Source organism: Magallana gigas, chromosome 1, assembly GCF_963853765.1.
Source record: "Magallana gigas chromosome 1, xbMagGiga1.1, whole genome shotgun sequence".
In the NCBI taxonomy this organism is placed as follows: Eukaryota; Metazoa; Mollusca; class Bivalvia; order Ostreida; family Ostreidae; genus Magallana; species Magallana gigas.
In genome coordinates, this window is record NC_088853.1 from 24,616,176 (window position 1) to 24,640,626 (window position 24,451).

The 24,451-nt window shown below is 31.9% G+C and overlaps 1 protein-coding gene across 3 annotated transcripts; it reads left to right on the top strand.

The window, feature by feature from the left end:
- The first annotated feature begins 135 nt into the window (after positions 1-135).
- Positions 136-20,067, top strand: LOC105333387 (uncharacterized). Of its 3 annotated transcripts, XM_034463293.2 has the most exons (26): positions 136-291; positions 1,722-1,849; positions 4,011-4,055; positions 4,239-4,289; positions 4,722-4,796; positions 5,257-5,347; positions 5,847-5,976; positions 6,094-6,166; positions 6,462-6,656; positions 6,849-6,981; positions 7,853-7,975; positions 8,089-8,183; positions 8,598-8,719; positions 9,145-9,296; positions 9,579-9,695; positions 10,348-10,445; positions 11,328-11,472; positions 12,030-12,226; positions 12,520-12,589; positions 12,847-12,969; positions 15,165-15,281; positions 15,679-15,804; positions 16,239-16,327; positions 18,925-19,057; positions 19,363-19,544; positions 19,876-20,067. In XM_034463293.2, the coding sequence occupies exons 1-26, from the start codon at positions 225-227 to the stop codon at positions 19,960-19,962; spliced, it is 2,964 nt and encodes a 987-aa protein (XP_034319184.2). In that variant the 5' UTR covers positions 136-224; the 3' UTR covers positions 19,963-20,067. The 3 variants fall into 3 exon arrangements, with proteins under 3 accessions (XP_034319184.2, XP_065945071.1, XP_065945066.1); XM_066088999.1 differs by lacking the exon at positions 4,239-4,289; XM_066088994.1 differs by lacking the exon at positions 4,011-4,055.
- Positions 20,068-24,451: the final 4,384 nt, after the last annotated feature.

Below are 24,451 nucleotides of genomic sequence, written 5' to 3' on the forward strand. Positions count from 1 at the left end.
ATGTTCAGGTCTGCTTGTCATAAAATAAGTTTGATGACGACATGATTGTTTTTTATCAACAGCCAGATAATCACATATACTTTCTCGAGTGTCTCCATTCGCTGCACTTCAGCGGAGAAGAAAATGCATGCTAAGTGTTACGCCCTTGAACAAAATTAGGTTAAGTTTTAGAGAATCGGATATAAATAAGCCGTCGATGACTAGATTCCATATCATTCGACGAGATGACACTCACTCTGAAGCAAGCAACAATAGTTGCCCTCCTTTTGGGTGTATGTTGGTCGAAAGAAGGTAAGCCGAATTTGTTTTATACAGAAATATTTTTAATGATCGTAAGTGTAATAATAAAACTACAAAAATTGTAAAAGAAGACCCCAAATCGGACATGACCTGTTAAAATATTTTTTTTATTTGTAAATTGTTTTTAATGTTTATTCACGTGTAGGCCTATATACAAAATTGTGATCACAAACTAAACTCATAGTTTTTCTAAGTATAGATTTCGTCTTAGTTTACTTAAGGTTTCCAATCGATAATAGCCGCAGATCCAATGAATCTAGATGTATAACAAATATGTATGGTTTTAATGCTCAATTGTCAATATTTTTTGCTTCTCTTACGATAAAATACATCATATAGAAGGTACTAAAAAATTGTTTGTGTACAAAAGTTTAAACAGGAAACGTTTCCTAACCAATTGCCTTATGAATGGAACATTTTTTTCAATAACTTAAAAATGATTTGATTATTGCGTTTATATAATATCATATACCTAGTAGTGTATCAGCCCTGATACACGTGTTTTGGACTAGGTGAGACAGCAATCAAAAGCTAGGGCTGTATAATCCTTGGGACTGCCATTTCACTGTCTTAACCCGTCGTCAAACGTGTATTGTCCTCTAATTTAAAATCGTCAATTCCCAAATATCTTTGCTTTGAGTTAGGAATAGTTTGTGAAATAACGACAGAAAAGCAAATGATAATTTTAAAAAAAGCCTCATCTTAAACAAAGATATATGTATCTAAGTAACCTATTCAACGGTTTTGTATTAAGAACAATAGCACGGTTTATTTATTATCCCATAATTTCATATGGCGGATATAGAGACGAATAGACTTAATCTTAAAAACAAGAGTTTAGATTGTATAAATTAAGTGGTTAACGTAATGGACGCGCTTATAAACGTTCTCAAACAACTTGCTATAACAGTATAGGTTACATGTATTATGAATGAAATCTGACAAGAAGCTTACGAAATCCCAGTGAAAGAATTTGACACATTTTGAAGTTGCGTAAGAAAGAAGTTACATGTACTCTTTCGATAATTTTGAATTCTAGAAGATACTAGTGCTTCATCTCAGACGACAGAATCTCTTCTACTAAATTTCAAACGATGATAGTTTGTTAACAAAGTCCGACAACTCTTACAGTTCTTAACACCTAGAAAAGAAATAAAACGAACGAGTTTTGTGAATCTAAATAAAAATATAAAGCTTCTTTATGATAAATTATATTCCTTATTTGAAATTATTTGAATTTGCATAAATGTCTTTGATTTTAGACATATAGTATAAACAACATCATACGGTTGTTTGATATCGGTCCTTGTATCAGCCCAAATTGTTGGTATCGGCCCAAGCCTAGATCAAAATAATGCTATATTCTACATGAAGTAACAAGCAATGTCACTATTAATTTTTTGTTCTTTTGTGCATCAAAGTTTGGGCAAAGAAATCATCTTTTACAAATCGTATCCTTGAAGAACTACGCTCCCAGATCAGCAAGGAAACGAATCAAAACTTGGAACTATCTGCAGTGTCCGAAAGAAATTTGAACCCGATGTTAGAAGTAAATGAAGTCACTTTTATTCCTTATTAATAACATTTTCATTTGATATAAATTCAATATTTCTTACATCTGTGTGTTAGTCCACCCCTGAAGTGACAAAGTTACACATGTGTTTGGAAAATGGACCACAATATGATTTAACCTATACTTATCATTTTTTACAGGTTTTGAAATATTAAACGATACTTCTTTGACAGGATAGATTACTTTTAATTTAACTAATCCATAATTGCAAAATGTCGTGTACTTCAACTCAACAAACAAAATGTAATATCAAAACATTTTTGCAGACATCTAAAATACGTGAAGTATTTGTGTTGATAAATGGAGATTATGTAAAATATGTAAAACCATATGTTTTCCTAAAAGTAATCGGCATATTAGAATTGAAATCGCAGGTCATGGCAAATTTGTTTCGGTCTTACATTTAAAATGGAAAAAGTAAAATATAATGTCTAATAGGCTATATTTCATTTTCAATGAAACCTGGTTACATAGCTACATAAGAGTAAAAGGAATGACTCTAATCTTTACAGTGTGTGATAGTCATTTTTCATGTATTTTTTTCAAAATCATTTCTTTATCTTGAAAAAATATTATACGGTGGTTCTATCGTGAAAGTTAACAAACCATTCCTTTCCTATCCTATATCCTGCTCTATCCTATCCTACCCAATCCTATCCTATCTCATCCAAATTTAGGAATACGAAATAAGTAAATCGAAATTTAAGCAAAGGAATATTTTATTAACAATCTATTGACTAATGTAATAGTCGACATGTTTAATTAATACATAAAGCAAAACATCTTTAGAACGAGGTAACTTGTTTACCTGTGCATCGGTGATATTAAATCGTATGCAGTGTGTTTCTTGTTAAGACACTTGTCTACTTATAAGTTCGTATGCTGAATATATTTTTTTTAACTATTGAAGTCTTAAAATAAAAAACAAAAAACTTTATTATGCCCCGCTTCGAAGAAGGGAGGGCATATTGCTTTGCTGCTGTATGTCGGTCGGTCTGTCTGTCTGTCGGTCGGTCCACCAACAGTTTCCGTTCATTCTCTTCGCAGAGAATGAACATATTGAAATGAAATTTGGTATACAGGTTTATCATGACAATATCTAGGTCAAGTTTGATGTTGGGCACGATCGAGCAATTTTCGACAGAGTTATGGCCCTTGGACGTAGAAATTTTTAGTTTTTTGCAGTTTCCGCTCATTTTCTTCGCAGAGGATGAACACATTGAAATGAAATTTGGTACACAGGTTTATCAAGATAATATCAAGGTCAAGTTTGATATTGGATACGATCGAGCAATTTGCGACAGAGTTATGGAACTTGGACGTAGCAATTTTTAGTTTTTTGCAGTTTCCGCTTATTTTCTTCGCAGAGGATGAACATATTGAAAAAAGAATTGGTATACAGGTTTATCATGATAAATCTAGGTCAAGTTTAAATCTTGGTATGCTAGAGAAATTTTCGACAGAGTTATGGCCCTTGGACTTTGAAAAATTCCAGTTATTAGTTTACGTTCATTTTCTTTGTGGATGTTTCCAAGGGAGGGGGGCATAAGTGTTTCACAAACATCTCTTGTTTATGTATAAATTTGACGCTGCATTATGCAGTCCAAAAATTTACCACCACTCCATACTTGCGCTGTTTCCGAATAGACAACAATACAGCGCGCATCAAATTTCTTAACCGCTTTGTTAAAACAAAACATAATTATCAATTTCTTAATGTTTTATATTGTTTTACAAACAAAATTGCTGTAATAAATGTATTTCTAAATTAATTTTCGTTCCGCTCCAGCACTCTAAAATTTATACTCGAATCTGATTGGCTACAGGATTCGAGATAGGATAGGATAGAGCTTGACTTTATTATTTATATCGTGTATCCTGTATCCTATCCTATCCTTGTCAACTGTCAGGACAGCAGCACTGTTTTCTTTGAATCATGATATTTTATACTTTTTCTTACTTTTGTAAAGACTGCATAATGTCATAGATTAAAAGTGTTGTAAAAAATCATCTAAATACAACATGGCCTCTGGAAAAAAAATATTGGAATAAGCTATCGAAACTATCTGTATGCAATCACCGTTTTCTTTTAGCAATCTAATGGGTTTTCTTAGAAAATGATATGCTTTTCTTACAGAAAACACTTCACTTGAAGCAAAGAACTGATGACAATAAATCAGATGTGAGTTCAAAAGAAACGACTCCGTTATAATCTAATATTAACTTATGCATAATAAAACATGGTTTTTTTTGTTTTTTCAAAAGCATATTTTTTAACAGCATATTTTTCCTTTCACTAACATAGACCAAACATTTTCTAAACAAACAAAAAATGGCCATTTGAACTTAGCATTATTTTTTTTAGAAAGAAGATACTTTTGGCCAGACGATTCTGATAAACGGCAAGGAATATAAGGTGATAAAATATAATTTTGAGAATACATAATAAGTAACCTTTTTCTTTCGTAATATATTTTTGGAAAGACTCTGGCAATCTTGATTGTTTGAACTGCATATTTGTTTTCCATTGTACATGTGAAGCATGATTTAAAATTACATTTATTTAATGGAATGATTATAGGTGATATCAAATTATTCTTTTAAAAAACATATTATTATACATACTGTTTTTATTCAACTGTAAATGCACAATATAATAAAGTAAAATTAACGAATTCTGTAAAGATTCACAAGAATATATATGCAAAATATAACGTGATAAAGACAAACTGAGTCCCCTTTATATTTTTGGCGTCCAAAATGCAGTTAATTGATGGTTGCTGTGATCATAACTTATACATATTTGTACACATGTATTCTTTTATTTATATTTTGTGTTTTCTCATAGCCCAAAATACCCGATGGTTCAAACCCAATGAACCTTGAAACAAGAAATTTACAACAGGAACCTAGACAAGAACAGGTACTCGTTTAAAACGCTTATATAAAGTTGTTTGTAACCATAGAATATAAGTTTATATCTGTTATTTGGTAGTTTTTCCATCTCCTTGAATTTTTTCTAAGATTTTTTCATACATATCAACAGAACTGAGAAAAATTTTAATCCTCAAGTACACGAATCATAAGTAGTTTATAAAAAATGGTATTTAAATTTTATTTTGTAATTGAATAAGTTAATATTTTTATGATTCTTTTTGTGTCTTTTATAAAGCCGTATGGTTCTGGCCATTTCAAAACTACAGTTATCATCTTGCAAAAAAGAGTTCTCTTATAAAGATAAAAAAAAATCTAGTCTTTAAAAACTTAACATTGGGATTTTTTAAAATTATAATAGTATACAGATTAAAATGTCATGTAAAGATAAATATATTTGATGTGTAATTTGTAAAATAATTGTTTGTATATGAATATTTTTTCCACAGCGTATGATAAAAAGGAATTTTGAAGTTGACATCCAGAAAAAACTGTGGGCAAACAACAAAGTTCCATATGTGATTATTGAGACTTCATTCGGTAAAATATCAATTTTAAACGAATTTAACATTAAACGACCAAAACAAAATTACGTAGGCGTTAAGGGGGCGGTTTTCATTATCTAATATAAAGGGAATAAAAGATAACTATCCTACATTTATGTAATAAGTTTGTTTAAATAAATCAATATATTAAACCCTCCCCCCCCCCCACAAATAAAAAAACAACAAAAAACAAACACAAAAAAAACCCAAAAAAAATCACAACAACATGTTGTGCTACAATGTAAATCATTTCACATAATCATAATTGGTCTCCTTCAAGCTTTCTCTGAACAAAACGTGTTTGTTTTTTAAGCATTGATTTGTTATATTGAACTTTACGTTAATAATTGCTCTGCAGAAATGCCCAGCTACCTCTTACATTAATATCATGCAACCGACCGCTTTCTGCCAGTTTGGATATCCAATATCATCAGAATTAATATCGCTATCATAAAAATGCCATATTGAAAATATATAACGATTTTACATCACAGGAAACAATGTAGCAACTGCGAAGTCTTTAATTAACGCTGCCATCCAACAGTTTAAGGAATCGACGTGCGTGGAATGGGTACCTCGAACAGACGAAACATACTATGTTAAGTTCATAGGCAATGATTATGGGTAGAGTATACATTTCACTTATACATGTTGATACATAAAATAAAAAAGGGTTTGACAAAACATTCAGTGATAGATGGAAAACGACGAAGGAATATAATATACATGACCATCTTTCAGATGTTATGCGACTGTTGGATTCAAGCCGTTTAGCAGGGGACAGATAATCAACTATGCAGCCGGATGTCTTGAGGTTAGTAAAGTAAAACACGCTTATAACGAAGCGCCAGAGACGGGCGATTTTGCTTTGTTATAAGCCTAGTTAGTTTTGTCCGTCAGATTGACAAAATTTAATAGCGTCAAGCTATAAACCTGTTCGCAATAACCCTGTTTTACTGAAATCCCTTGCTATTTGTTATGAAAAACGCCTTTCAATTGTCTGTATTTATCCACATTTAGCACTACTTGTAAATACTACAGTTTTACTTTTTCGAAATTGATAGACGATAATAAACCCTTGATTGTCACGTGTTCTCTCTTTTTACTAGATAGAGTCTGTTTTACACGAGATGTATCACACGATTGGTGGAAACCATGAGGTACAGAGGTTGGATAGATCGAGCTACCTGACGGTGCTTTGGGACAACACCAAACAATTCCAATTCAAGCAGTACGTCGTGGATAAGGTTACACGCGACCGGTTTCCTTATGACTATCATTCAGTCATGCAATATAGAATGAGTGTAAGACAATGTTATTTTTCTTTTCTACCAACTCTTTATCAGTACTCTCTCTCTCTCTCTCTCTCTCTCTCTCTCTCTCTCTCTCTCTCTCTCTTTCTCTCTCTCAAATTTAGCATTTGTTGTTTTGTAGATGCTGAACTATCTTATAAAATTTAATGTATGACTTGACGACTAGATATGTTTTTTTACTAGACGTTTCCACGATACGCAGGACAAAATACTCTGAAGCTTAAAGATCCTGAATTGGATTACCTGGCAACAAAACCAAAAATAGGACTTTCGTACATTGATATTGCAGAAATAAATGATGCCTATCAATGCACAGGTTTGATTTATAATTATGATAATGTTAAAACATTTAGACTATTAATTGTGATCTACTGTAAAGTAATATCTAATAAAAAAATATCAGCTTTTAATGTGAAATGATGTTTTAAAGAGGAAATGGCGTACTTTACCATAAACAGGCAATACTCTGATAATTAAATACATCATTAGTGTACGATATCAGTTTAAATGCCTATATATCATATGTATATTATATCATTAATTTTAATGCTACTATGGATATATATGAAACATGTTAAACAAATTTTAATTGAGATATATATTAATTAGAAGATGAAACTTGTAGGCCGATAAAGACTTAATATCATTTAGAACAAATTCCAACTTAACAAATTCAACACAAATGAAAATAATACATTATATACTCTGCAAGGAATCAAAAGTATATACAAAAAAATATAACATTTAAGAAATGAACTCAATGTCTACCCAAGTTATACTCGTATAACCTGGGTTGGGGCAATTTACGCTTTATAATCCGCGAAGCGGATTATAAAAAAGCGTAAATTGCTCCAACCCAGGTTATACGAGTATAACTTGGGTAGATATTGAGTTCATTCCTTATAATTTAATTTTCTGGAATTTGCTGTACAAATTGAGTCCGTTTTACTTTTAAAAATGATATAAATCTGTTCAAAATTCAAACGTCAAGTGAATTAGTACGTTGGTGCATTGTGACGTGTCTTGTGACGTGCAAACCAGGTTATACAAATTTAACTAAATTTTTCTATCCAATCAAATGCCGCGTTACAACCATAATTAAATTATTCCATGATAACTTGAAAAAAATAATATGTAAGACATACTTTGTCATAAAACATTATTACCGCAAAGCGTTTATTATGTAGAGGGATGTACAAACAAATGCCAGCATGGTGGTTTTCCCATAAAGCCAGTAGGAGGAACCTGTAAGTGCAAGTGTCCATCAGGTTTAAAAGGAGACAGCTGTGAAGACGTTGATACTAGTAACGGTGAGATAAACTGAGTCTGGTTTATGCAATTGCTGTGTACAACCAATATTATATTTTAGTTGTATATTGTTTGATTTTTTATCATTTTGCAAAACTTGAAAAATGTCATGCAGGTTGCGGTGGAATAATAACACTGGAGACAGGAAAAGAACAAGTTATCACAATTCAGGCTTATCAACAAGGCAGAGAATGTACCTGGCTTTTTAAGGTATATCTTAATCAAATGTCGTTAAAATCTATAGTTAACAAATTACTATAACTTTATTTTATACATGATTTTACTGTGCATTTTTAGCTTTTGTATAACTGTAAACGTATTTTATATTGTGGTGTTTTCTTCTTACTGTTTTCTTATTGCTTGGAGGAGAGAAAGGGTTCGGGGAGATAAAGTTTATATCCACTGCAAATTCAAATACTTCAACAAATATGTCTTCAACATACATGTACCTGTATTTATATCTATAGATATATTTTGATACAGAAATGCCTTAATTATCAAGTTCATCTCTTATCTCTCTTTTTACTTATCATAATTTTGCATCCCATTAGAATTATATGTTCGGATTTATTGGTTAATTTATACCATTCCTGAGAATAGACTTGTAAAATCCTATGTTTCTAGGGAGGCCAAAGATCTATCATCCGGGTGTACGTTACTGCTGTGGATCTCCCACACGATTCTACCAAACAATGTCAACACTGGTTAGAGTTCAGGGACTATCACATAGGGACACCAGGGAAAAAGTAAAGCGATTTCCGATCATTGTCGAAACATACATTATTGATATGTTTTTATCAGATATGTCTGATGATTTTGTTCAGTTTAGTATAAAAAAGTAGATAAAGTAGATTTATTAATATATAAAATCTTTTTATTTTAAATTTTAATGTACAATTGACCTTTTAGCTGCCAATTACATGCTTGGAAGCTGACAATCAACTATTCTGAAACAAACTTTAGAGGGTTTTCTTTTTTAAAAATGTTCCGAGAGAGAGAGAGAGAGAGAGAGAGAGAGAGAGAGAGAGAGAGAGAGAGAGAGAGCGAGCTTGTACAGATTATTTGAATGAAAAATACGTTAGAGCTATTTAAGTCTCTATAATATCATTCTTTCCTTATATATTTTAATGTTACAAGTAATTGAATATTATGGTTTTATCACTATTTGTAGACTTTGCGGACGTTCGGATGAGGGCATAAAACTATATGCAAAAGACGTAGAAGAGGACCCTGCAATGATGATGATGAGATTTAACACCAAAACACACGTGCCATCGACTGAATTTCACTTCTTCCAATTAACTGTCACGGCATATCCATCAGGTTCAGTTAATTCTCATCATCTTGTTTTCATAATGAGTACATTTTTTTTTCAAAACACTTAATTAGAGCTTTAACAGAAATGGACATTTACGACTGTAAATTATCTATTAGGCACACTAAAAATACTCGTATTGAAGTATGTTTTTCACTATAACAGGAAACAACACTTTAAGTGGTACAGTTCATGCTTAATCAAGTCTTTTAGAATTATCTGTACCTTTTTTAATACGAGAGTATTACCATGGTTTAACATCTTTATTATATACTCAATTTTAATACTAGGTTGCGTCTCCTCTCCGTGTAAAAATGGAGCTAGTTGTGCTGAGGGAATCGGCCATATGGCTTACGTATGTTACTGTAAGAATGGTTTCACTGGTACTAACTGCGAACGATTTGAAGGTACATGTAAAAACTACAGTAAAACACGGTTATAGCAAACACGCTTATAATGAATTAACGCGAGGTGATTTTCATTCCCCATGACTATAAAACATGTTGTAAACTTGATGGATATAAGAATCACGCTGTTAACGAAGGAAAATCGCCCGTCACTACCGCTTCGTTATAACCGTGTTTTACTGTTCGTCATTAGTACGTTTCAGAACTCGCATTGCATGTGTTAGTTCTAATTTATTAGTTGTTGGTAATTTTATGGTCATTGTAGAATATGGCATGAAAGTATGAAAAATAAAATAAAAAGAGGTTTTGTTTAATTGATTTCTCGAATTAATTAAACCATTCAGTAAATGAATACGTCATTCGATAGGAAACTTCATGCGCCTGAGGATGTATGATAATTATATAAGCTATGTTACATTGTATTGAAAATAAACTTCCATTGTTTTTTCTTAGATTTCTTATTTCAATATATCCTTAGCACTATATAACGTTTTTTTTCAGGATTGTTTCAATATTTATGTAATAAAGCTTCGTATGTTTTTAAACGCAAAAAAACACAAAGATTATTTATATATGTATTTGAAATACAGGAAACTGCATGAAGACGCATGTCTTAAAAAGATATTTAAACGTTATTTATATGATATCACAGATGACAGCTTTAACTCATGCGACTTTTCGAGGGACTTTCATACCTGCCTTGTACACCAAGATATCGCCAACTCTGATTTCTTCTGGTTATTTACTCCGGTAAAAATCAAGTTGTTATGACTAATTTTTTTCTCTTTATATTTTTGGAAAGATATTGATACATGTATTATGCATTAACATATCTGAATAGAATATGAATACCAATATAAAACTACAATATACCATTTAACTATTAAATTAGATTTTAAAGATGCTTGGTCCGATTTTTTTGTAATTACAGTATCAATTTCTTTTTCATCCTATTTACACCAGCAGAATCAGTCTCCTTTCTAAGTTAGAAATATAAAAATGTAAATAAAAATAATTTCTCTTTGGGCAAACGAAAAAAACAAATCAAAATGCATCACGGGAATGTTTAGAAAAGGAAACCGCTTGGTTTCGTCCCCCGAATGATTGGGGTTATTCAACCCGCATGCTATGCATCGATTGTAAAGAAAGCAGACTTTAGAAATATTAGCGAACAAAACGTACACATGTGTATTTGTAATTTGTCTGATCATTTCGACCCTTATTTAAAGCGGTGTCAATTTCGTAATACAACCTTACCCGTCTCGTCGTCAGGGGTGAAATTTAACATGAGGCGAAATAACGCGGTACCTTTTAATGTCGTGTGTTTTGTTAGAAAATTGTGTACTTCATTGAATTGACATAATTGACGGGTAAAACTACTGCAATGTCTATTATTATACATATACTAAGCATAGCAGTAAAAGTAGTAGTAAACCATTAAAAATGCATGCAAAAAGTTATCTAAAATTGAGGAAGGTGTCGTCTGACCTTAAAGCTACATCCCGAATTAAACTAAAATCATCTGATACGATATGTAAATAAATGTTTTTTTTTTTTAAAATAAACAATTTGCTAAAATGAAAAGTGTGGGATAAATCATAACGACATTTTAAAAAGCTGTTCTTTTTTCAGTATATTTGTCCAGACGCCAACTGTAATACTGGTATATATACATCACAGAGTGTGGGGAACCAGTTTCTAACAATCAACCCGCTATATAATCAATATAAACTTTACAATAAAAAGTCGTATCTGATATCAGACGTCCAGTTCTCAGGTATGGTCAATTTAAACATATTTCACAGTTGACAAGCATGATTTTGTGGTTTTATGATAAAGAACAGAGCAATCTTTCTATAGTTAATTATTTTACCTGGGTTTTTTTCTTCTAATTTCCAGTTCCTATGTTATAAGCCGTAGTTGTATGTAACATAAGAAACTGAAGCGTAAAACCCTAAAACCTAATTTTATTTCATTTTACTCGACAGTTAAATAGTGTAACATCGGCTGTTCATTAAGTACACTCGTTTTTATTTAACTAGGCAAACATGAAGATTTCAGTAAAAAAAAATACATTTATATATTTCTTACAATTTTGATCAGTTATTTGAAACAGGAAACCACTTTCCTTTTTGTGTTGAATCAGATTATTTGAAAAGTAAAATTAAAAATAAATGACATATCTATATTGATCAAGTCTAATGTTTAATTAATAAAAGGCTGGACATTGCATCATGGAAAATAAAACTATGAAATTTTCAGTTCTTTAGTCGTCACGAATTTAGAAAAAGAAATTCGAAAAATTACACTAGTTTTGGTTGTGTGTTATTTTAGAGAAGGTCCGCTGCCTGACTTTCGACTACAACATAGGTGAAAACAGCAATGGCGACTACCAGACCATTGTAAGAGTTCACAGAGAAGGGAAGGGCAAAGAAGGGATAACTAGAGAGCAGCTATGGGAAGTCAACTCATCAACTAATTACACGTGGAACAAAGCTAGCATTGACATTCATTCTATGAGGAAACTCAAGGTAGCTCCGCGAGATAATTGCAAGTAGAGAAGTCCATAATGTAATTATTGTAACATTACTTTTTTAAAACCTTACCCTTGCGTCTGTCCAAAGTTGACTTATAATTGGTTTATCATTGGTAGTAAGCAGTCAGTTTCAAATTTTGAAGTGGTGTATTAACTCTTTTTCTTTTGAAATCTACACCAAAAATTGAAAAATTTACGGATATTCGCCGTTTACGTTGTGTAAATAAAAAGTCATATGTTTGCTTGGGTAAACTCATGTGTACACCATTTCAATAATTCGTATTGCAGATTGTAATAGAAGCTGTTATGGGCCCACAGGAACTTGGAATAGACAACATGAAGCTTCGGCCAGGCTTATGTAAGGTCAAAGATGTTAACCGATGTTTACTTTAACGATAATTCTGCCAAAAATAACATTTCATGTTCTTTCAAAATGAGTTTACAGTTTTAAACATATATTTTTATTGAAAACAAAAAATAACGTTTTATTTATGGTTTACCAAGACATAATAAAAACATTCACCTGTGAAAAAAAACACACTAATTCGCCATGTTAATGATCTTTTCGTGCTTTGATGTATACTTAGAATGAGTTGGATGTATATATTGTAAAAGGTCAAGAGAGTGCCTGCAACCCAAATCCTTGTAAAAATGGTGGAACATGTAAATCTTCGGGTAATCCAGCAAAAGCATACACCTGTATTTGTTCGACTGGGTACACGGGTATCAATTGCGAAGGTAAAGTACTGTTGTATGCATAGGTCCAAGCGTTTTGTTAAATTGAATTTATTTCCATCCCACCTAGTTTCAATGCACAACATAAAGTATTGCTTAAAATTGAAAATATTTCAAAAACATGATTCTTAATTTCAGTCCTGCTTGTTAACATTTTTTAACATTTAAATTTGGAAAAGACTTTTCCTATATTTGACAATGTTAAATGGTTTCGTGATATTAATCAATATGTTTATTTATCAAAGTGTATTTTATGTTATAGAGTCTACATTTGTAATATACATTTTTACCTTTAATTGTACAAGTGCTAAAAATTATATAAATATCAATGATAAGGAATTATTAGGGCCCCGCAAGGATTTGCAGGTGCCCTATAGTAATTACTTCTGTCTGTCCGTCTGTCACTCTTTTTCTAATAACTTTTTTCATGGTTGCCCAATCAAGTTCAAATTTGGTATGGTAGTTCAGTAGGCAGCAATACATATTTGATGCTAAGTTTTGTTCTCTATGTCTTCTGGTTTGGAGCTGGGGTGGTGGGGTAGATTCCTTAACTATGCATAATAATGAATGGGCAAAGAGAGATAACTGCTGAGAATGTTACCATTGTATATACTTGGAAGGCTGTGCAATATTTGTCCTTTGGGATTAATTAACCTTCCACAGGAAGAAAATCCTAAGCTTTATCTTTATTTGTCACATTGAGATTAATTACTGCACTGCCTGTGTCTGCAAATGAACTTTGCTTTGAAGTTAAGGTCAATTTTGAATGATGTGTAGTATTGTGTACATTCTTTGAAATATGGATTTAAAATATATAATATTCATACTTTATTTTGGTTAAAATACCGTACACAATGATTTATGATAATTTTATTGAATTCTAAAATCAAGATATATATTAAGATATCCTTTTTCACTATTTTATTTTTTAATTATTAATTTTATTTTTTTTCTGCCTTTATGCTGTTAATTTTAACAGGTAATCAGATAATAACCCCATTCTGTCATTTCTCAAAAAAAATCTTATTGTAAATTTAGAAGAAAAGGATGAGAGAGCAGAACAATTAATCCCCTGAGATTAATTATCTTGCCTGCTGCAGAAAATTTAGAGGCTTATCTCTATCTGTCATATGAAGATTAATGAACACCTTTGCCTGCATCTGATGTTTGTTTTGAAGTTGAGGTCAACCCTGGGTGATACAATGTATTTGCATTCACTGAATGCTTGCATTTTATAAAACACCGGTTTAAATCTTTTTTGAATACACATTTAATTTAGTTTTCTTTAAATAAGACATGAGGTTATCCCTGTTTTATGCAGATACAAGGTTACTATTTAGAGTTTTTGGACATTCAGGAATTATCTTGAAATTTTAAAAATACAGTTGTTACTTATAATTTTCATAGTTTTTTTTTACCACCTTATATATATTGCAGTTCTTTACATCTTATGCTGGGCATTTATTTTTCATCATTGTTAATATAAAGAGGATGTAATTCAAAGTTTTTTTTTCACTTTTCTATATTAATTGTCATAGCGGGGTCCTTCCTGACTGGTCAGTTTTCTAGTTCGGTCTTTATTGCAATTAATCATTTCATGATACTCCAAATATGATTCTTTATTCCTTAAATAAAGAACGGTATAAAATTGACTAGACAGCCTGCTGTGTAATAAAAGAAACGAATTAAAAAAATCAACATTCAATTCTTTTTCTATTATATCCCTTCTTATGCTTATTTGTATGAAATATTTTTGAATCGTTGTCTTATAATCATTATATACGCTCTTTCACATGATATATATAAACGATAAACAACTTTGACACGTATATTAATAATATGATGTGGAGGACGAAAAATCCCCTCAAAACCCAAAACCCAAAACACAATCAAATAAAAAAAAATCAATAACAATTCATTTAATGAACTTCTGCAGCTAAACATAAAGCGCCAGAAACTATGCTGAAAGAAAACCTGTTTTTAGAAAGGATAGATATAAGTGTACGATTATTTTTTAAAAGTTCACAATTTGTTATTTTGATTAGTTACTAACACCATGATGACCAGTTAACACAATTCTGTTTTACACTACACTAGCCAACACCTATCCACATTTAAAAGAACTGTCACTAAAATTCTTCCCACTCGAGCATGCAAGAAGATGAGGTTTTTAGTGCATTTTTTTTCACTATTTGCAGAAATAAGTTATTGTAGTGTGAATCCGTGTCGAAATGGCGGGGAATGCCGTCCTATTGGAACCGGCACCCAAGGAGGATGTGTGTGTAAACATGGCTACTCGGGGCAATATTGTGAAGGTGGGAAACGGATTATGTACGTCTCATATCAAATGAAATGCATTGTCTGTAATGTATTGAAATTTGATTAGAACTTATATACAATTATCTTTCCCGAATGTGTTTATAATTTGAGATGAAAGTTCTATCGTTGTTATAATGTGTTGAGGAGCGCACCAAAACATTTGCTCAAATGTCACATCCTAGTTAAAATTTCTTTTCTACTTGTTTACACATTTCCTGAAACATGAAAACAATTAGACAATAATTTATGGTTTTAATTTCCATAATCTTAATTTTTTCAATATAGCAATATTACGAGGCTATTTCAAAGATAAAACTGGTTTGAATATAAAAGCTCAGTAGTAAAAGTTAAATATTTCTTACATATTTACATAGAAGAATGCTATTTTTTAAGTCCAAGGTACTCCCTGTAGTTTGATTCCTTGTAAAAATGGTGGAACCTGCGTCCCAGCAATATCAGGCGATGACATGCCTTACACTTGTAACTGTCTACCAGGGTACATTGGTGAAAACTGCGAAGGTAACATTGCAACAATTAATTGTTAATTTAAAATGTTATGTACGTTAGTTACACAAATATGTGATTAAAATGAACATATAAGTGAAGAAAAATTAATAGTCAAATGCTATGCATTCTATGCACGTTCGTTTAATGATATTATGCAGTATATGTAATGCTACTGTATTCTAAATTAAAAACATGATTTAATTATTTTGTTTGACAATATTTTATTGCGGTATGAACGTTAAGTAGTGAACGTAAAATTACCTCGAACCTTGAACGAACGCTATTTTATATGATATGATGTTGTTATTATCTATTTAAATAACAAAAATTACAATAAGGAAAGGTTTATATATTCTTGTCTAGTGGAAACATATTTTTTTGAGTTGTGATGTCGATATTATTGTTTGTTTAATCTAATTTTAAGTTCAATTTAATTTTGATTTCAGTTGTTACTTGCACATTCGAAACTGACAAGTGGTGTGGTGTAGAAAGTTACGGCCTTAAATCGGATCGTATTACTTGGACCATACACGAGGTAATGACAATTTATTGGTGTTTGAATCAACTGTTACTATATGAACCTGAAACGATAAATAAAATCATACTCATTCATAAATTTAACATGCAGCACAATGTCAAAATAAAAAGTTAATACCAACATAAAAAATTGAAATATGCAACGATGAGTATTTTTCGAATCAAAGAATTTTCAAATGCATTTCGATCTGTTAATTTTTTTATTATTTATTGATGTACCTATTTTTAGTCATTAAAACGATGCTTTAGTTTCTAATAGACAACATCTATGTAGTTTTTAGAAATCAAGTCGTCTTTAAAAAAATTTGTTGGAAGTCCTATGGGTACCAATTGTGTCCCTTTACTAGCAGACCTATTTATGTATTTTTACATGTATGAAGCAGGATATATTTAAACACGTGTACTTAAAAAAAATAAATCACTCGCTATGGCCTTCAACTTAAAAGGTACATCGACAACGTATTATCAATTAAGGTCAGACGACACGTTCCTCGATAATCTTTTTTGTATCTCCTCCTAAAAAAGAGTTCCAATAAAAAAATATTAATTTTATAATAGTTTTTAATATGATTAAACTTTACTTCGACATGGTTATGTGTCTAGATGGCCGAGTGGTTAGAACCGTGGCCGCTCACTGCCAGATGCGTATAGCTTCTAGAGGTCCTGAGTTCAAAGCCCTGATACGAGATAAGAGTTCCAATATAGTGAATTTCGGTGTGCTATATATTTATTTATTTTTGTATCAGCAATTCAGGTTTACTTTCAAGAAGATTATATAGTATATTGTACTCTAGTATTTTGCAGAAATGCCTGGTAAGGTACCCTAATATTTTTGAAAGAAAGCTTGTCAAAGTAGTAGTAAACCATTAACAAATTCCTGGAAAAAGTTAAAATTCAGGAACGTGTCGTCTGACCTTAACAATTGTTATATCCATTCTTACGTCGACTCGATATATCCCAGTGAACTTGAAATAAAATATATCACAGAGTCTGCATCATTTGTTTCATATTTGGATATTTTACTCAAAAAGGATGATGATGGTAACCTAACAACAAACTTCATGATAAACGTGAAGACTTCAATTTTTCCATAGTCAACTTTCCTTACTTATGTAGCAATAAACAGGGCGTCGCATAATCTCTGATACCATTTACTCCCTGAATAACTTGATTTAATTTATTTAACAAAAAGTCAAAGACATTTTCCTAAATGTATATTTAATATGAAGTTAATTTTAACTCAACAAATTCCACAAACATCAATGAGTATTTGACAAATTCAGCAAAAACACAACAAATTTAAACAGAGTGTTCCAAATGGCATCTTTTTTTTTTATCAATGACAGCATCAAGTTTTTGACTAAAATTCATCACAACAGCCACTGTACGGCTCCCATTACCTAAAATGTTCTCACTATTGAAATAATAGTTTGTTTGTTGAGTTAGTATTCAACAGAGTATTCTTTTTCATAATACATACAACTATATCAGGAGTTGGTGTTTGATAATACAGTTTGAAGCTGAACACCGCTCGTAAAATAGGCACTGTCCGCCATATTTCTCTTTCACTACCGTTATCCCTACAACCCCTATATCAGCTGGAGACCTCTTAGCGGTTTAAAGTAATTTGCTGTAGATCTCTTACCTGTGTGGACGTACATCTTGCCTCGCTGTGTTAATCGGTCGCGATGAAATTATCAAGTTTGCGCACTTTTTAAGCCAGGAGAATACTTACATCAATTAAACTGGTCAAAATATTATTTGCAATCAGAATCTGCACATAAAATAAGAATAAAATAAAATACATAAATTCCAAAGACCACGAAGGAATACTACTCGTCGGCCACGAGTTTCAGGTGTGCAATCGGGTGTAACGAAATCGACGGAATTGTATACCAGGTATCTGTGTGACGGTGCCTATTTACGAGAGGTGTTCAGCTTTAAAATGGAAGATGCCTGCTTTCTTGTCCGGTTAATCACAAATAAAATCCAATATCAACCAAGGGTAAGTATCTGAAGGGTAATCAACAATAACGTAAAGGCTAGCTATTTTTTACGTCGCCATTGCGCCGTCTGGAAAAACCTGCTAATATGAATATTTGTGTTTCTCAAAGAATTTATTAAGCACGTATTTAAATTTTGGGGTACTGTTTGTCAAAGGGTCTATGATGAAAATACCTTATTCTGACGAAGTCATAGTGTCGAATTTTAATATTCTCTCAGTTTACACAATTTTGGGACAATCCTCGGAGATAGATAAACTACATTTTTTTCTTCAATAATTAAAGATGGGCAAATGTTGTTGAAATTCACAAAAAATACATTGTAATTGATGAAGCCAAAGTATGTTTAAACATAAACCATAACATTCATGTTTATGATTTTTTATTAACAATTGACGCTATGCAAATCACAAGAGCTGCAGAATGTCCACAAATTCAATAAATTGAAGTTATCTTTTTGTATTTACATGTACACAGGGGTAGACATGTCTGTATGAAAATATAAATCCTAACCAATAAAATAAGTTTAGGATATTTAAATTTAAATAAAACCTTTATAGTTCGCGTAAAACCGATTTACTTTGATTACAAGGGTCCGACCCCTAGTCCAAGCACTGGGCCGATGAAAGCAGCGGAAGGAAAGAGGTACCTATACCTCGAGGGATCTGGTGTTGACGCAGGTGCATGGTCACAATTTCATATGATAAGGGAGAACGATGTAACAGGTTGGTAAATATTATACCCTTAATCTTGAGAACGACGTTTAATTTATATACATATAAGTCCTTGTATTTGCAGTTTTACTCTAGATACTATGCATTTATCATTAACTTATAGTTTAAATATTGCTACCATTACCTAATGTTTTGTCATTTTATGTAACGTTTCCTTCATTTTTGAAATAGTTCTCTTTTATTTGTAATTTTATGCACGATATGTTATGTACGTGTAACTTCCAATTTTTATATTATTTTCTGTATCAAGTGATTAACCTATACTCAAATTAAACATTTCAAATCAAATTTTCTAGAGGGGGATTTCTGTCTGTCGTTTTACTATTCAATGGTGGGCACAGATGTTGGGGATCTTAAAGTGATTCTCTTTGACTCAAATATCTGGAACTACAGACTCAAACTTACAAGATCGGGGCCACAAATAGGCGGAGAATGGCTCAAGTATGAAGAAACCGTGACCATGTACAAGCATACATATGTGAGTGCTATCACAATAGTGAACATATGATTGGTTTTATACTTTAAAATTTGGATGAATATATTTCTGAATCTAATTAATTTGCATAAGACATGTCCTTAGGTCGTTTTATTTCACTGTTTTGACATTACTTAAACTTTGTATCTAGATGATTATGAACAATATATCTACTAATTAATACTATTGATAAAGATGCAATAATAATCAAAGAATTTGAATTCCACCTTTTAGTCAAGTATATACTTTGAATTTTTTTTTTTATTTTGTTAATGATTGAAGCCTTTCTTGAAATACTTTGACAACCTTTAATCTTAAAACAAATATTATTTAGATCCTGTTTTATGGACAAAAAACAAGTTCTGGATTCCGTTCGGATATTGCCATTGACAACATTCAACTCAAACCTGGGCAGTGTTAACCATAAAGATATATTACAATGTACAACTTTGATCTGTAGTGATAACCCTGTCATCTGAGTTATCATTGTGAAACTCTTGCATGTAAAATAAACCAAACTACCGTCTATATTATTATTTTCATACGAAAATCGATTTCTTCTACAATGCTATGAAGAAAAAAAGGTTAACGATATCATATAGTTACATATAGTTTTTCAATATGAATAAACAATTTACAGACTAAGAATCATTTTGTTTGTAAATATATCAACTTAAGTATGTCTAGACTAGCATTCTCATGTCTATGTTTAATGAGACGAAGAACTGTGAACGCTAACGCCCGTTTCCCGCCTACATTTTACATCCAAATATTTCGGAATTCCTGTCAGATATTCAAAAACTAAGTGTTCTACTAACAAGTATAATCAAATCCTAATCAATTAATATCAAAATAAAATTGTAATTTTTAAACAAAAGTTTCTCTAACACGGGGTCTAAAAATAAATTTCATTGAAATCGGTCTCTATGAGAGAGGAAAATATTATTTAGCGGCCAATATGTGCATAAAAACTTAATAATAACATATTTACGATATATTTTAAAGTAAAATTGCATATTAATTCATATCTGTTAATTAGTTTTCAAAAATTTAATACTGCATAGTCAATTGTATAAAATAAAGAATATATTGTACTAAAAAGATGAATCACGATAATAATGAAAAACAGTACAGACATCAAATTTGCTATTCTGGTTCGTCGAACAGAAGTCGATTGGTTGTACAGATAATATAATTTTCGAAAATTGAAATAATTTACAACAATAAATAATGAAACTCCAAAAACAGACAATGCAAAACTAATCTCACCCTAGTTCCTCATTTCAACAGATATCCCAGCGAAATTGCGATGGAGCTCATCCACACGGCACAAGACATAAACAAAATTGTAGTACAAGTCAGTTTTAAACTTTGCAGGGGATTTTTAATGAACACAAAACGTACATACGGAAGTAAAACCATAGTGAAAAATGCCGAATGATTAAATACAAAAGTAATTATCTCATATTTACTTTGAGAGTTATCTTTAAAAGAAGAATTAAATGATTCAGACACAATTTGAACATATCGCGTCACTGATGAGAAGACGTCAGCCACTGCTAGGCAACCAATAGTGACGTATGTCGGAGTGTGAAGTTGTTTGGACACACCAATAAAACCAACGGTGATAGAATTTCCAATAAATCCGACCCAAAGAAAAGTAAATGCAGCAATAATAACATAGTCGAGCACCATGGTCTCTGTGTCATAAAAATACCCACGGTGATAGAATTTCCAATAAATCCGACGCAAAGAAAAGTAAATGCAGCAATAATAACATAGTCAAGCACCATGGTCTCTGTGTCATAAAAATACACAATGGGTGGACATAATACGTTTTGTTCTGCCTCAGTGCTCTCTACATAAACTTGCATTTGTGAATCATCTATTTATAAAATTTAAAAGTAATTCATACATGTATTCATTATTTTTTTCATTCCTATATTTAATATTTTCACAGTAGTGTAAAAGTAAAGAAATTTTAATAGACCAACCGTTGTATAAAAATTCTTTACAAAATTTAACTTAAGAAAATCTATGACCACACACACATGTATTAATAGAATATACCTTTTAGATTTCGTATTCTGCTGAAACATTCATCACTTGAAAAACAAGGTCCCAATGTCAGAAAAATGGTTCTATCACTCAACTCAATCTTTTTACGAAAGGTGCCTTAATTTGAGAACAAATGTCATATTTAAGGCGATGAAACTATCGAAGAAATGATGTTGACAAGGTCGCCAGTAATTTTGTCGCTCTTAAACACACTTAACTTCTTTCCGGCTTCAATGTTTGACGTCTGTTAGTTGGGAGTTTGGGAATAACTTATCTGTCTTACTACTGTTTAGAATGAACAGTGATAGTTTTATTTCAATTTAAAACATCTGTCCGATACTTCTAGGAATCTGTTTATAAAATTATGTTTTCAACAAAGTAGATAAACGATTATTTATTGTTTACCAACGTAAATGCACTTTACTGTGTTATTAGATAAAATTAAGACAGCCTTTCCAATGCGAATTATCTGCAGTAATTGCATAATGATAGTTGATATAAAAAATTAGAAAAGAAACTAGGTTTCAAAAGCAAAATGCCTTTCTCTGGATTTTTTTTTGAAAAAGTACTAAATTGCGTGTTCTAAAAGTATTGAATATATTTCATAAAATTCAATACAAGGAAACAAATATATATCCCCGTGTTTTCACTTGAATCTATGTATACAAACACAAAAGTTAACTATTGTGCCCTGTAGATTGGCAGAAAACATATGGATGGGCTAATGGCTTCTTTTTGTAGGACTTTGTTCCAAAACGTACAAATACGCACAACCACATTACATATATAGACAAGCGGGATAGACTGTATAATTTCATTTTTTTCTTCTCTCGGCATTACATAAGACATGGAAAAGACTTACGAGGCATTTTCAGCTGCCTAATCCATATATGTAAATTTATAATTGCATAATAAAATATGTTTAAATCAAACATACCGAGACAAAACGGGCTGAGCACCAAATGCAGACGAAATACCACTGGCAGGTAAAAACACACATATCTACGTTTGCTGTGACATTATACAAGGGCAACCGATTCAATCAAATGCCAGAACAATACAAATAGAGCTTTTAATCTAGCGGCAAGAAATAAAAAAAAATTCCGCTTTCATTATGGGTCTAGTGCAAGATGTTTATGTTTACCGGTTCGTGAACAAAGGCTTCGACAAACACAGAACAGAACGTGCCAACTGACAACGAAGTATTCAACGCTATGGTTTTGGCGTCTAGATGGTACGTTCACAAAAAAGCACATTCGGGAACACTGTATTCTCCACAGCGATGTTCCGAATTCATTTGTCTGCACGGCACATGATATGACGTCATTATCAACTTGGACATCAGAAACGGCATTCTTATTGAATGAGGGCGAGTTCGATCATTTACTAGAGTTAAACCACGGTAGTAAGGAAAACTTATCGTGCGCATGTCTGTGTTCGAACGCACATTGGTCGATGTCTGGTTTCAAAAATGAGAAAGATGTTAATTGCTACTCATAATTTTACTGCTCATGAAAAGGGATGGACAATACCCTGTAAACACATTAAATCATATGTGTGCGCGCTAAAATTTAACACATTGCTTGTTGTGCTGATTAAAAACAGCAATTTTTGGAGGTTTCGCTTTCCGCCGCCATCTTTAAACTACCTGACCAGAGACAGACCAGAGACTCTCCGTTGGTTGGACCACGGTTTCATTTTAGTCGGACTAAAGTGAGTTCGATCTCATTTTAGTCGAACTACGGCAACCGTGGTTTGTGATCGAACTCGCTCAATATCGTAACATTAAAATTGAATTATAACATATACCTGGTAGTTTATCAACCTATATTTACACTTTCCAGTGTCTTTGTCTGTGATAACACTACGTATCGATTTTGAACTATATAACCCATAATACAAATGACGCCAAATTGAGGCGCCAGCAGGGTTTGCTTAATTATACTTAAATGTTTAATCGTACCATGGCTTAAAATTATATAAATATAAATAATAAGGAACCATTATTCGGGCTTTATTCGATTTGATCACGCCCCGACCGAAATTATCAACTCATAAAACTCAAAGAATGATTTCTTATTCCTTAAAGATACTATAAATTCCTTACGTTACGCGAGTACTTAATTCCGCAATCCGACCGTTCAGTATCAAATCGCGAGAATTTGAATCCGCGACCCCAATTGCGTTGGACTTGTTATTCGCCTCTGGTCTTGTTTACTGACAGTAAGAACCGAAACCGGTGTAATGTTGTTTTCCGAAATAAAAAGAGTTATCTTTCTTTGTTATTGATTAAAAGAGTTAAGTGTTCTTGAGATTTGGTTAATCACGTGTGAACATGAGTGCTTTTTATGCAATTAAATTCACTCTTATACTTAAAAAAGTTCCCTAGCAAAAGATTGCATCTCCGCCATTAATTTTATTACCTGTTGCAATCTAACCATAAAAGAGACTGTTAATAAAAACGTGAAAAGAGAACTACTTTTATTTTAGGTATCACCTGCAAGTGATTCAAGAAAAAGGAATAAATATGGGAATTACTTCGGAGGACGAAGAGCAAAAATTGCTAGGTATCCAATCGACCACGGAAACACTGCAGCAGCTTGTCACTTTTCCTCAACACTTGACGCTAAAATTAATGAAGGTACTGTCCGTTGCATGACGTCAGCGTACGAAAAAATGAGAAAGATTAATGAAAAGTTGAAAATAGCAACCAGTATTACTTCTGTTCCAAAATATCCAAGAGGACGCCCGTCGAAGTTAGGCGACATGGACACTGAAGTGTGTGACTGTATAAAAAAATCTTAGAGATGCGGGGGTATAGTTAATTCGAGAATAGTTATAGCTGCAGCTAA